The sequence below is a fragment of the Megalobrama amblycephala genome, linkage group LG14 (assembly GCF_018812025.1).
Source record: "Megalobrama amblycephala isolate DHTTF-2021 linkage group LG14, ASM1881202v1, whole genome shotgun sequence".
Taxonomy (NCBI): Eukaryota; Metazoa; Chordata; class Actinopteri; order Cypriniformes; family Xenocyprididae; genus Megalobrama; species Megalobrama amblycephala.
Window position 1 is genome coordinate 24277375 of NC_063057.1, and position 12668 is coordinate 24290042.

General features: G+C 38.0%; 2 protein-coding genes across 2 annotated transcripts in view; one reads left to right on the forward strand and one right to left on the reverse strand.

Annotated features, from left to right (window-relative positions):
• The first annotated feature begins 1808 nt into the window (after nucleotides 1-1808).
• Nucleotides 1809-8949, forward strand: LOC125244594. The gene is made up of 7 exons (XM_048154693.1): nucleotides 1809-1876; nucleotides 2998-3669; nucleotides 3984-4029; nucleotides 4884-4975; nucleotides 5425-5535; nucleotides 7750-8022; nucleotides 8191-8949. Exons 2-7 carry the CDS (start codon nucleotides 3368-3370, stop codon nucleotides 8228-8230), a joined length of 864 nt encoding a protein of 287 aa, XP_048010650.1. The 5' UTR covers nucleotides 1809-1876; nucleotides 2998-3367; the 3' UTR covers nucleotides 8231-8949.
• The window catches only part of LOC125244591, an 8602-nt gene continuing 4578 nt past the window's right edge, over nucleotides 8645-12668 (reverse strand). Inside the window, exons 3-8 of the mRNA XM_048154691.1 lie at nucleotides 11419-11505; nucleotides 11048-11301; nucleotides 10828-10956; nucleotides 9956-10096; nucleotides 9684-9801; nucleotides 8645-9358 (exon numbers count right to left, since the gene is read on the reverse strand). Coding sequence (XP_048010648.1) covers nucleotides 9141-9358; nucleotides 9684-9801; nucleotides 9956-10096; nucleotides 10828-10956; nucleotides 11048-11301; nucleotides 11419-11505 — 947 coding nt within the window. The 3' untranslated portion in view covers nucleotides 8645-9140. The remainder of the gene's footprint in view (nucleotides 9359-9683; nucleotides 9802-9955; nucleotides 10097-10827; nucleotides 10957-11047; nucleotides 11302-11418; nucleotides 11506-12668) is intronic.

Below are 12668 nucleotides of genomic sequence, written 5' to 3' on the forward strand. Positions count from 1 at the left end.
CTTTACAAAAGGTCTCGCTTGTTAACATCAATTAATATATTAGACAACATTATCTAACTATGTGCATTGACTTTTTTTTTACAGTATTTATCAATATTTGTTAACATTAGGCAATAAAAATTTTTTTTTTCAAGTTAATAAAATGTATAGTTATTGTTCATGTTAGTTTACAGTGCATTATCTATTAACATATGCAACTTTTGATTTTAATAATGCATACGTAATATTAACTACGATTTATAAATGCTTAAAGTATTTTTCATTCATAGTTCATGTTAACTAAAGTAGTTAACTAATAGAAAATTATTGTACAGTGTTACCCAAAGTTTTGAATCTTTTCTTTTCTTTACATTTTGTTTGTATTAATTCATGGGTGTTATCTTATTTATCATCTTATACAGAATGATTTTATCTGAAAATGTAAAAATGCAGAAAGATTGTGATGGGTAGGTTTAGGTACCTTTGTATGTGATGGAGAAAATTATAGTGCATATAAGCCTCACTGTCCTCCAGACTCTTTCTAAATGAGAGTTAAAGTGTTGTAATTGTTTGTGATTGTGTATAGTGTTTCTTGGGTTTTTCTTGTGCATCAACAAAAAGGTTTTTGTGCATTTGTTTTAGAGATTATTTTGTCAGTAAATGTAGAGGGTTTCAATTTGCATTTGTGTTGATTGTAATATTTTGAAATATACTAAATTGTAACTTCATTATTATATGTACAAATAATGTAATTACAAATGTATTAAATTATATAATAGTGAACATGTAAATTACATTAAAGTTTATTTAAGTTCACATTAATTGCTTGTCAGTACATTCGGAAGTATACTTTTACCATATTTTAAAGTACATAAAAAATTGTATTAAAGTCCTACTTAAGTGCTTTAAAAAAATCACTCAGAAGTTCAAATTGCATTTAATATGAACTTAATCTGTGATATATTTGAAATTGATTACAAATAGAATGCACTTAAGGGGGTATGGGATTAATATCCTGCCATGATTCAAAACAGAAAATAAAGTTCTGAAAGGTTGAAACTAAGTGTTCGAAAACTCAAAATCTTACAAAAAAAAGTTCTTGCAAGATCGAAAAATAAGATGTTGCAAGCTTGCAAAAATGTAAAAAAATAAAAAATATCTCTGCAAACATTGAGTTTTGCAGGCTTGCAATGTGGTAAAAAAAAATAAAATCTCTGCAAACATAATTTTGTTTTTGAGTTTTCCTTCTTCAGAAGTGCAACACTCTTTTTTTTTTTTTTACGATGTTGTGCAATCAATTTTTTCAGAGTTTTGAAATTTGTCACTGTTCTCCCAGTCTATTAGTTTGTTTTCCAGATTTGAAACCTTGTAAATGGTGATCTGAAAACTGGTGTGTGAATGTGTGAAAAAAAGTTTTGAAACTCTGAAAACTGAGGTTCGAAAGGGCGAAACGTTATTACATTACATTACATTTGCACTCCTATTGCAGACTATTTTTTTCAGAGCCGAGTTTACAACACCCACTTTGCGGAGATACGCCCACAAAGTTGCGAGCTTGCGACTCACGTGATTTGTGGCAGCGTTGTCACGCAGCTCTGCTCTGAAACTCTGAAACTCAGACTGAGCGAAAATGAAGCTTCGCAACCTCGCAACTTAAAAAAAAAAAGCCTGGAGGGAGGGCCTTCTGCTCTTGGCCAATGCTTTGCTGTCTGCTGACGTACAGTCCAATCACAAGTCGTATTTACTGGAAAGGTGGGATTGACCGACTGCTCCACCAATGACGAAAGCGCACAGGATACGCAAACAGAGGATGCACGGATCTCTGGCCACAAGGCGGTCCCGTCTAGAGCTGCAAGAAACCGCCGTTGAAAGAACCGCGCCCATGGCTGGGAGAGAGGTGAAAAACTTTGTTAACAGTACCATGTTGTAACCATTAACTTTAGCTAACTAAAAAGCTAGCTAATACCTGTGAACGTTATTAGCATGCTTGCGATCAACTCTGTAGTCACTAGCTAACTGAGGCTGTGTTCGAAACTTTAAAGTAAAGTTATGGTGAATTTTCCCGGGCAGATTCATCACTCCTTCCTGACCATGCCTAACGTTAACCCTCAACATGCCATAGTGAAATGTTCATTTTCATTCATTTGGGTTTCGTGGGGTGAAATAACAGCCTACATTTGCTGCGATGTACAGACATCCCAACCTGCAAAAAGTCATTTCAGGGAGGTATCATTCACCCCCCCCCCCCCCCAATCTAAATATGTAGATTACTTTTACTATTTATATAAGCTGCTTATACTATTTATGTAAACTGCTTTTATTTATTTTCCATTGCAACTTTAAACAGGTCTAAGGAGTTTGTTGTTTTCATGTAGCCTTGGCAACTAGCCTGAATAATATGCACATGAAATGAAACTTGTCAACTCACCTCACTGATAATTGATTGGTTGATTTGCCGAAAAAGGCCATTCGGGATGCTCTCTGTCATACATGCGCTTCGCACACACACACACACACACACACACACACACACACGCAAGGTCTCTCTCTCGCTCCCTCTCCCTCTCTGCCGTGCGCGCGCTGGTTTGAAACACAGTCTCTATGCGGGCTCTTGCTCGCTCGCTCTAGATTCCGGGAGATTTTAACTAATTTGCGGGCATCAGGGAGCCGCTATCAATATGCGGGAGACTCCCGGAACTTCCGGGAGACTTGGGATGTCTGGATGTATGCATATAAATTTAAAATTATGATGTCGAAAGACACTATTATATTTGACAGCTCACAGCTGTCTTGTTTTGGTAAAAGTGACAACTTCTAAGTTTGATGTCAATCACAATATTAAAATGTAGGTAGAATCTTGAAGGTTTGAGCTGTTTGGAAACTGCATACAAAATTATAGGCTATGCTATGCATTTCATGTATAGATCTTTTGGCATTGTTCTGTATTTGCAAGTTTAGTGTTGTTTCTGTGACTTTCTTGGAGTCCTTATTTCTAATTAATTTCCCTTTTATTGCCAGGATGTCCTTCGGGAGGAGTTGCTTGAGCGGCTGCGGTCTAGAGTGCAGCAAGCACTTTCAAGACAACCTGTCGATTTGGACTTCCTCGAGTTTGTCTGCAACAATGAATTAAATTTAATTCAGTCTTTTGCTGATCAGATACACATTGGCACTGACATTTTGCAGCAGTTAAACCATTTGTTGGAGCTGGTCCAAGCTGCAGTTGAAAACAATCCAGCTGTGTCACATTTAGACACAGCTGTGCGGATTAAGAGGAGGACCCAGGCTGATTATACAGAGAGATCAGTTGCATTACTTACTAGAAGCACAATTCTCAGTACCCTGTATAGCTCAGTTGTTAGGGGTATCACAACGCACTATATTCCGTAGGATGGAGGAATATGGACTAAGTGTGACAGGATGCTACAGCACCATGACTGACTCAGAACTTGATAACATGGTGAGAGCTATAAAAACCCAGATGCCCAATGCAGGGTACAGAAATGTGAAGGGACAGCTCATGGCAATGGGTAGCCGTGTGCAGTGGGAGAGGATAAAGGCATCGATGCATCGTGTGGATGCCGCTGGAGTTCTTTCCCGACTTGCACAACTTGGCTGCATTGTGCGAAGATCATACTCAGTTCGAGGTCCCCTTGCACTGGTACATGTTGACACCAACCATAAACTTATCAGGTATGTTTTTATGTATTTTAAGCTAACTTTATCCTTGCTAAGGTGTTATGTAAATCAGTGGTTTTAAACTCAGGTCCTTGGGGGCCCTCTGACCTCCAGGACCGAAGTTGAGGCTAATTCCCTGGGTGTGATATGAGTCCACAATAGTGTATTTGTATCTCTCTGTTCACCTCCATAGTATCCAACCCAATTTACACCAAAGTTACAACTTTATTTAAAGCATGCAAGGCAGTGATCGGTGTGGACATGGTAATTATCAGTCAATAATGTTATTTTTGTTTGTTTTTTTGTTTTGTATTACTTTTTGTTCATAGGTACAACCTGATAATATTTGGTGGAGTTGATGGATTTTCCAGAAAGGTAGTACAATTCATATATACAATATCCACTTTGCTAGGTAAATAATTTCAATTCAAGCAATAGAAAGGTTGGATTTCTATCTACAGTACAGAAGGATAAGTGGTTGAGAATGTGATATGATCTTTTAAGTCCCCCCAAATATTGTAGAATATATGAAAGAAATAGTTTTTGCAATTCTATAACATTCAATAAGGAAAATCTTTCTATGAAGGCCAGAACCCTACAGACCTTATTTATATTATATTATGGTTACTTTTGTTGATAATGTAGTAGACTTACACATATTTAAATATGATAAGCCTGTAGAACATGTTAATCCTCAGCAAGATGCATTACTTAAGCTTCTGCCATGGTTTACTTGCCCGATATGGATTCAGGTAGAAATAAAGTAATTGACAATGTGAACAAGATGCCTTCACCTAACGATTATTTTAATTGTGTTTTCGGTTACTGAAAACAGTTTTTGAATGTAAATTAGGAAAATGCATTTCACAAGTTGCAGAGCACAAAGTCACATCCACTAATTGCGAACTTAGTCTTACAGGTTAAAAAAAAGTTACATATTATCATAAGGATGGATAGAGATCAGCAAATAAATGTTAGCATTTGTGAGGTTGTAACCAGCAAATGTTGAATAATTTTATTTGATAAATGACTAATACGATCATGCTGTTTAAAATAATATATTTTTTACTGAATGACTAATTGGTTAATGGAATTGTTTCTGCAATACTGAACATCATCAGAACATACATATTACTGTTTCCTTTTTAAACCGTTCTAAACTTTGTTGTTGATTGTAATTGCTGTGTCACTAAATCTTTTTAGTTAATAATCAGTAATTATTTACACAGGTCCTGTATTTGGATGCAGCAACTAACAACCGTGCCAGTACAGCATTCTCCTTTTTCTTTGAGGCCACCCAGCTCCATGGTGTTCCATCAAGGTAATTATTATTATTACATTGTTTTATTTATTTTTCAAATAATATATATTATCTGCCTGTCTTATTATTGCGGGCAGCTGTGGCTCTGGAGATAGAGCAGGTTGCCAGTTAATCGGAAGAATGGAGGTTCAATCCCCGGCTCCTCCAGGCTACGTCAAAGCGTCTTTGGGCAAGATACTGCTGTTCCACCAGTGTATGAATGTGTGTGAATGGGGAATTCGATGTAGTGTAAAAGTGCTTTGAGTGGTTGCAGAGACTAGAAAGGCGCTTTACAAATACAGAGCATTTATTAATTTTTAATTTGAATTAATTATCCCTAAAATACAGACAATTTTGTTGAGGAAACTCTGTCAGTCATTTTAGTTGTTTTATCTAACTGTGAGATTCACTGCTAAGAGTTACTGCTGCAGATGTTCTTGATTACACCTCATATTATTTCTATGTTACAGGGTTCGTGGAGATCAAGGAGTTGAAAATTTGGACATCGCCTACTTCATGTTTGCGAGACGTGGAACTGGCCGAGCTAGCTTTATCTCTGGAAAAAGTGTACACAATCAAAGGTAATATGAAATATAGGTCCTTCTCAAAAAATTAGCATATTGTGATAAAAGTTCATTATTTTCCATAATGTAATGATAAAAATTAAACTTTCATATATTTTAGATTCATTGCACACCAACTGAAATATTTCAGGTCTTTTATTGTTTTAATACTGATGATTTTGGCATACAGCTCATGAAAACCCAAAATTCCCAAAATCTCAAAAAATTAGCATATCATGAAAAGGTTCTCTAAACGAGCTATTAACCTAATCATCTGAATCAACTAATTAACTCTAAACACCTGCAAAAGATTCCTGAGGCTTTTAAAAACTCCCAGCCTGGTTCATTACTCAAAACCGCAATCATGGGTAAGACTGCCGACCTGACTGCTGTCCAGAAGGCCATCATTGACACCCTCAAGCGAGAGGGTAAGACACAGAAAGAAATTTCTGAACGAATAGGCTGTTCCCAGAGTGCTGTATCAAGGCACCTCAGTGGGAAGTCTGTGGGAAGGAAAAAGTGTGGCAAAAAACGCTGCACAACGAGAAGAGGTGACCGGACCCTGAGGAAGATTGTGGAGAAGGACCGATTCCAGACCTTGGGGGACCTGCGGAAGCAGTGGACTGAGTCTGGAGTAGAAACATCCAGAGCCACCGTGCACAGGCGTGTGCAGGAAATGGGCTACAGGTGCCGCATTCCCCAGGTCAAGCCACTTTTGAACCAGAAACAGCGGCAGAAGCGCCTGACCTGGGCTACAGAGAAGCAGCACTGGACTGTTGCTCAGTTTTGCATGTCATTCGGAAATCAAGGTGCCAGAGTCTGGAGGAAGACTGGGGAGAAGGAAATGCCAAAATGCCTGAAGTCCAGTGTCAAGTACCCACAGTCAGTGATGGTCTGGGGTGCCATGTCAGCTGCTGGTGTTGGTCCACTGTGTTTTATCAAGGGCAGGGTCAATGCAGCTAGCTATCAGGAGATTTTGGAGCACTTCATGCTTCCATCTGCTGAAAAGCTTTATGGAGATGAAGATTTCGTTTTTCAGCACGACCTGGCACCTGCTCACAGTGCCAAAACCACTGGTAAATGGTTTACTGACCATGGTATTACTGTGCTCAATTGGCCTGCCAACTCTCCTGACCTGAACCCCATAGAGAATCTGTGGGATATTGTGAAGAGAAAGTTGACAGACGCAAGACCCAACACTCTGGATGAGCTTAAGGCCGCTATCGAAGCATCCTGGGCCTCCATAACACCTCAGCAGTGCCACAGGCTGATTGCCTCCATGCCACGCCGCATTGAAGCAGTCATTTCTGCAAAAGGATTCCAGACCAAGTATTGAGTGCATAACTGAACATAATTATTTGAAGGTTGACTTTTTTTGTATTAAAAACACTTTTCTTTTATTGGTCGGATGAAATATGCTAATTTTTTGAGATTTTGAGGAATTTTGGGTTTTCATGAGCTGTATGCCAAAATCATCAGTATTAAAACAATAAAAGACCTGAAATATTTCAGTTGGTGTGCAATGAATCTAAAATATATGAAAGTTTAATTTTTATCATTACATTATGGAAAATAATGAACTTTTATCACAATATGCTAATTTTTTGAGAAGGACCTGTACCTTCTGTCCAAAGATTATTACTTTAGAGATTTAACTTTTTTAGATGTCCTAAGTAAAACCCACTATCTTTACATTTACATTTATTCATTTAGCTGTCACTTTTATGTGACAGCTAAATGCCTCTGGAGCAACTAGGGGTTAAGTGTCTTGCTCAGGGACACATTGGTGTGTCACAGTGGATTCAAACCCAAAACTCTCACACTAAAGGCATGTCTTATCCACTGTGCCATCAACACCCCCCATCAATTGTTTTTTACAATATATTCGAAAAATAATCCAACAAGTGATCCAACATTAGCTACTGTCTTTGTTCTGATATCTGTGATCATATACAGTTGAATGGCTGGGGAAGTCCCATTTTGCTTTGTACACTTCCTTATGCAAACCTTCAATGAAAATCTTGTGTTCTGCACAGAACCCTCCCCATTCACCTTCATTTCACTCATTGCCACATTTTGGCATTCATGTATCCTTTGAGGTTCACACTGTCTCGCAGCTTTCTGGACCAGAGTATCTAATTATTATAAATGATATAGCACTTATTAAACAAATTAGATTTGCATTTCATTTTGCCAATACCCATGTCTGATAGACATTTTGTACTTTTGAAGAATCGAACGGATGTGGCGAGACGTGTGGATGGCTGTCACCTGCATCTTTTATGATGTGCTTCACACACTGGAGGAAGATGGGTTCCTGGATATTTCCAACACGGTGCACCTTTTCTGCGTGCATTATGTCTTCTTACCTCGCCTTCGGCAGCGTTACACATCTTTGCTGCAGGTTGGAATAGCCATCCCCTCAGGACAGAGGGAAACCACACTCCACAACAGCTCTGGCATATGGGGCAACTCAACACTCCAGAGGAAGAGGAAAATCTTGAGGTAGGACAGCTTTGTTAACGATTATCACTGTGGTATAAGCTGTTTTGTATTCTTTGCTTTTCGGCTAGCATGAAGCAAACATACAAATGTTATTTTTTAAATTATCATTAGGGGTTAAGGCTTTCCTCTGTGTGTTAGGCCTACACTGAAATCTCTCCCTATGTTTAGGAACTGCAAAACCCAGAACTACACTGGGAGGATGCCCTGATGACCCCTGAGACCTCTGTCAGTGGAGTTCAGGTCCCAGAATTTGAGGTGCCTCTGGCTGATGAAGAACTGGCAGCACTTCAGTCTGCGATTGACCCTCTAACTGATTCGGATTCAAATGGCTATGACCTTTATATCGAGGTGCTAAACTTTGTTAGACTAAACACTTCAACACCCATTGATTAGGCAATTAAGTATCCTTAAGCACAAACATCTTGAACATCCTACATGTAATCAGCCATAAACTATATGCTACAAGTCACATTCACTTTAAATTTGTTAATTTCATCCTTGGGCAAAGGTTTAACAAAATATGGCCAGCCAGCTTTTGTCATTTTTAAGACAGGGTTACCAATGTTCCAGCAAACCAAATTCTGATTTGTATGTGAAATTCAATACCTTTTTTTTCTGTGACTTCTTTTGAAAATTATTTTATTTTTCATTAACAGAAAATGTCAATTTAGATTAACATTGCACATGAACACATTTGTGACAAAGCTGGAGAAATAAGATTTGTATGTGCAGCAATGCTACTTTAAATGCAACATCAAAACTTCAAAATTGTTTTTACTGTACACTACCAAGTACTAATGATTGTTGAACAGTACAACAGGTTGTGAACATTCTCTTAAAATATTTTGTTTAAACATTGTAAATGTAATCCTGAATGAATACTGGACACAAAGGGAATACTGTGAATAAACACTTACCGAACATGCACTTTGCAATTTCTGTTTTTAAAACACCATTATGACAACATTACATTATGCTACAACTCCACGGCCTGTAAAGATGCCATTTTTTTTCTTTACTTCAACATTGTTAAATATACGCTGGCCTAAAATAAATGAAATGTGAATAAAGGAAATTGAGAACTGACATGTTTCACACATGTATTGCATGGAGCTGCATTATATCAGTCCAAATCCAGTATCGGATGTCCCTATAGATGCTTCAAGTGCTTGTTTAAGTTCCTCATAAGTTGAGAAGTGCCCAGGGATGCGTAGGCTCTGGTAACAAGTCGAGGATTTTGGGAACTCCCCACGTACCACCTCCAGCTTCAGCTTCCCAGAGAGAACTTCCCATCCAGTCCAAAACTTGAGTAGGTTCAACCGAGATGCTGCTGGTGCTAGAAAAAAGAAAAGCTTTTTTCACAATAACTCAAATGTAATTATTAAACTCAAAAAATAAATGACAGGAAATTGTATTAATTGGGGAAATTATCAATATTTGGACGTATTGGGGATGGGTTGCTATGCAACACAAGGTTCAGGCTATGGACAACATCTCTTTAAGGAGGAAGTGTAATGTGACTATGACTTTAAGCTGTGGGTTAAGGTAAAAAAAAATAAAACATACACAGCGAACAACTTTGCACATACATTACAATTGTCTTATGCTGTGTCATTGTTCATTGACATCTGCATAATGACAAGTATATGGATATGACATACCCGTTTCAATGAAATGTCGAAGGTACATTCCAATTTTGGCTCTTGTCTCAAGTGGAAATTCCTCGTCGTCGTCCTCAACAACCTCACTTGTTGGCCAGATGATGTGATCAATCATGACCTTGTTGACGCACAAATATGACATTAATTTCTTTAAATTAAAAGTGGAAACAATATACAGTAGAACAAGTTTACACCCTTGACCAATATCATACATAAAATTCATTCAAATGTAAAGATAACAAATCAACCGTAGGCCCCCATAGGAGTATTACCTGGGGGCTGCAGATAACTTCTTTTTCACAAGGGAAGACAACTTCAGCCACATCTCTTCTTTCTGACAGTATTGACCACACTCCCGTTTCTTTTAAGCCCTTTCTCATCTGTTTGATCTGAGAAGCGGTTCTTCCCAGAATCTGCAATAATCATAACACACACACACAGATACAAACAAAAATCTTAAGTAAAAAGATATTTATATAGTATATCACATGAGAAGAAAATAGGGAGTGAGAGCATGAGTAAAATTATTCACCAAAAATAATTCCATTGCAATACTGAAATTATGGTCTGCTGACAGAAGGTCATGGGTTCATTACATGTAAAAAAAATTCACCCTCAAAGCAACACGAATGTTGACACAAATGTCCTGAATTTGATATAAGCAACTCTGGACTGCAAAATGACTGACCGACTGTTCGACAAGGTGATGTATAGTACAAGGTATTTATTTGTCACTTTACAACAGGATGTAAAGTGAAATTGAGTCTGTAACTCCCTTCTGCTACGTAGCAGACAATGTACAGTAATATGAAAGCAATTGGTAAACAGAAATAATCTATAATCAATGGAGCAGTGCTGAGGATGAATTTGAGCTTAAAAGTCTGATTCAGCTTGCGGGGAAAAGCTGGTGGTGTAGTAGCTGAAACTTCTATATCTCTTCACAGAAGGCAGCAGGGTGAACAGGCTGAACCATCACCCCTTTTATATAAGGTATAGGTAGTGATAGTGTCCCGCTTCCCAGTGGACAAAAACTACTGACTAATGAAAAACAGCCGAGTCGTGTATCATAAAGCAAGACAAAAGATGGTTTCAGATTCAGTACGATGATATAAAAGTATTAGGTTATGTGGACTAATGTCATTACCGCATGCTGCAACAGCCTCTGATGAAGATATTGTCTGTTCAGATTAGTCAGTCGTGGCAATTCCCACATTTCGGTTAGGCTATTGACAGCCACTTTCTGGTCCTCAGATAGCTCCCTGTTGCCATCCAGCTGAGGAAGAGAAATAAGTTCCCAACATTAGTCTCTTATTTTATCACACACACACACACCAAAAAAAGCTTCACAACAAAACACTTCCTACCAACTGGATTGTGTTCCTTTGATCGATATCAGGGCAATCTTCCAATACCAATGTCGCTGTCTCCAATTGGCCACCTAAGAGCACGTGGACAACAGCAGGACTGATCCCTGGCAATCCCGGGCCACCATGTATAAATGAATGTCCCACCATTCTACCTGCCATCAGAAAAAGGTCAGAATCAATGAGTGGCTGGGAGGCACATGGGATGAGGTGATCCTTCTGTCCCTCAAACAGCCTAGTCACATCAGCATTGCCTGTAAATAAAGATGAAACAAGAGTTAGCATAAGGCACAGTACAGGTCTTTTCAAGTTTAGGTCATGAAAAATTTCCCAGTGTTGAAAGATATTATCAAAACTAAACTAAGACATACCAAAATTGATGTGGAATCCAGACTGCAAAGTCTGCATAGCAAAGCTGATGAAGTACCGACTTACACCATCACCGATGGCAGCATCACCTAAACCGAGAGGATAATTGTTAAATCACTACAAAAAGGGTACGTGATTGACTGTCAAGGACCTGGAACCACTCACAATGTAGGGTGAAAGTAAGAGGCGTTCATGTCAAGCTAGCATTGGCTGGGGTTTACTTTGTTCATAGCAAACACTGAAAATGTGTAAAGTTTGTCATTCAAACATTGGCCCACATCTTTTAAAGGCTGTGTTACAAAATCTCCAACAAAGAGGCATATGTCAATGATAGAAAGGAGCAATCTCTTTTTGAACCTGTTACACCTGCAGGAAGCATCAACTATTGTTGTGCGAGTCTGATGAGATATATGTGAAGTGAGGGGGAATGACAAAAACACACTTCACCTAGAATTTATGCATAATATAATTTGCAATTTAATTTAGTCTGTGTAATAATTAAAAGGAATTAATAACAAACTGAACAGATAAATGAGTAACTGTGAGTGTGGCCAACTCGAGAATGTAATTTCAGCTGTATTGTGCATGCATGTTGTTACAGGCTTATACCTGCATCCCAAATTATTGTTATATGTGTTTCTAAACCCGACAGGAAGGTCCCAGTTTTGCCAACCTGAGCTAAACGCACATATTACTAAATGAAGGTTACATTGTTATTATATAACAAACAGTGCTTGCAGAAGCACAAGCACTAACCCTTATCAATTAATCAATCTCAATAGTGAAATTGTGACTAGGGCTGCACGATATGAGGAAAAGCTGTGATGTGCGATAACATTGTTTAATATTGCGATGACAATATGACTTGAGATAAATATTCAAATGTGAATGCTATACTGTTCCCATGTCTTAGTGCTTTACAGTTTTTTACAGATGCTAGGACACATTTCTCAATACTTAGGTCTCTTTTGCAAAACTCTTCACACAGTGAGCACAACAGAAGTCTATGTGGGCTAAACTGAGGATCAATTATCATTGCTTTGGCACAAAATGCATTCAATGACTACATCTCTCAAATTTCATGAATTCTTTTCTCACTCAGACACAACAACTGCCAAAACTCTTTGTACGTACAGGCCAATTTGCACATGCTTACATACTGTTTTCAAAACTGTTAAACTTATGTTCAAAACAATAACATCATGCAAAACTGAATAAGACAGAAATATACTGCATTCCTACAGTAATATTG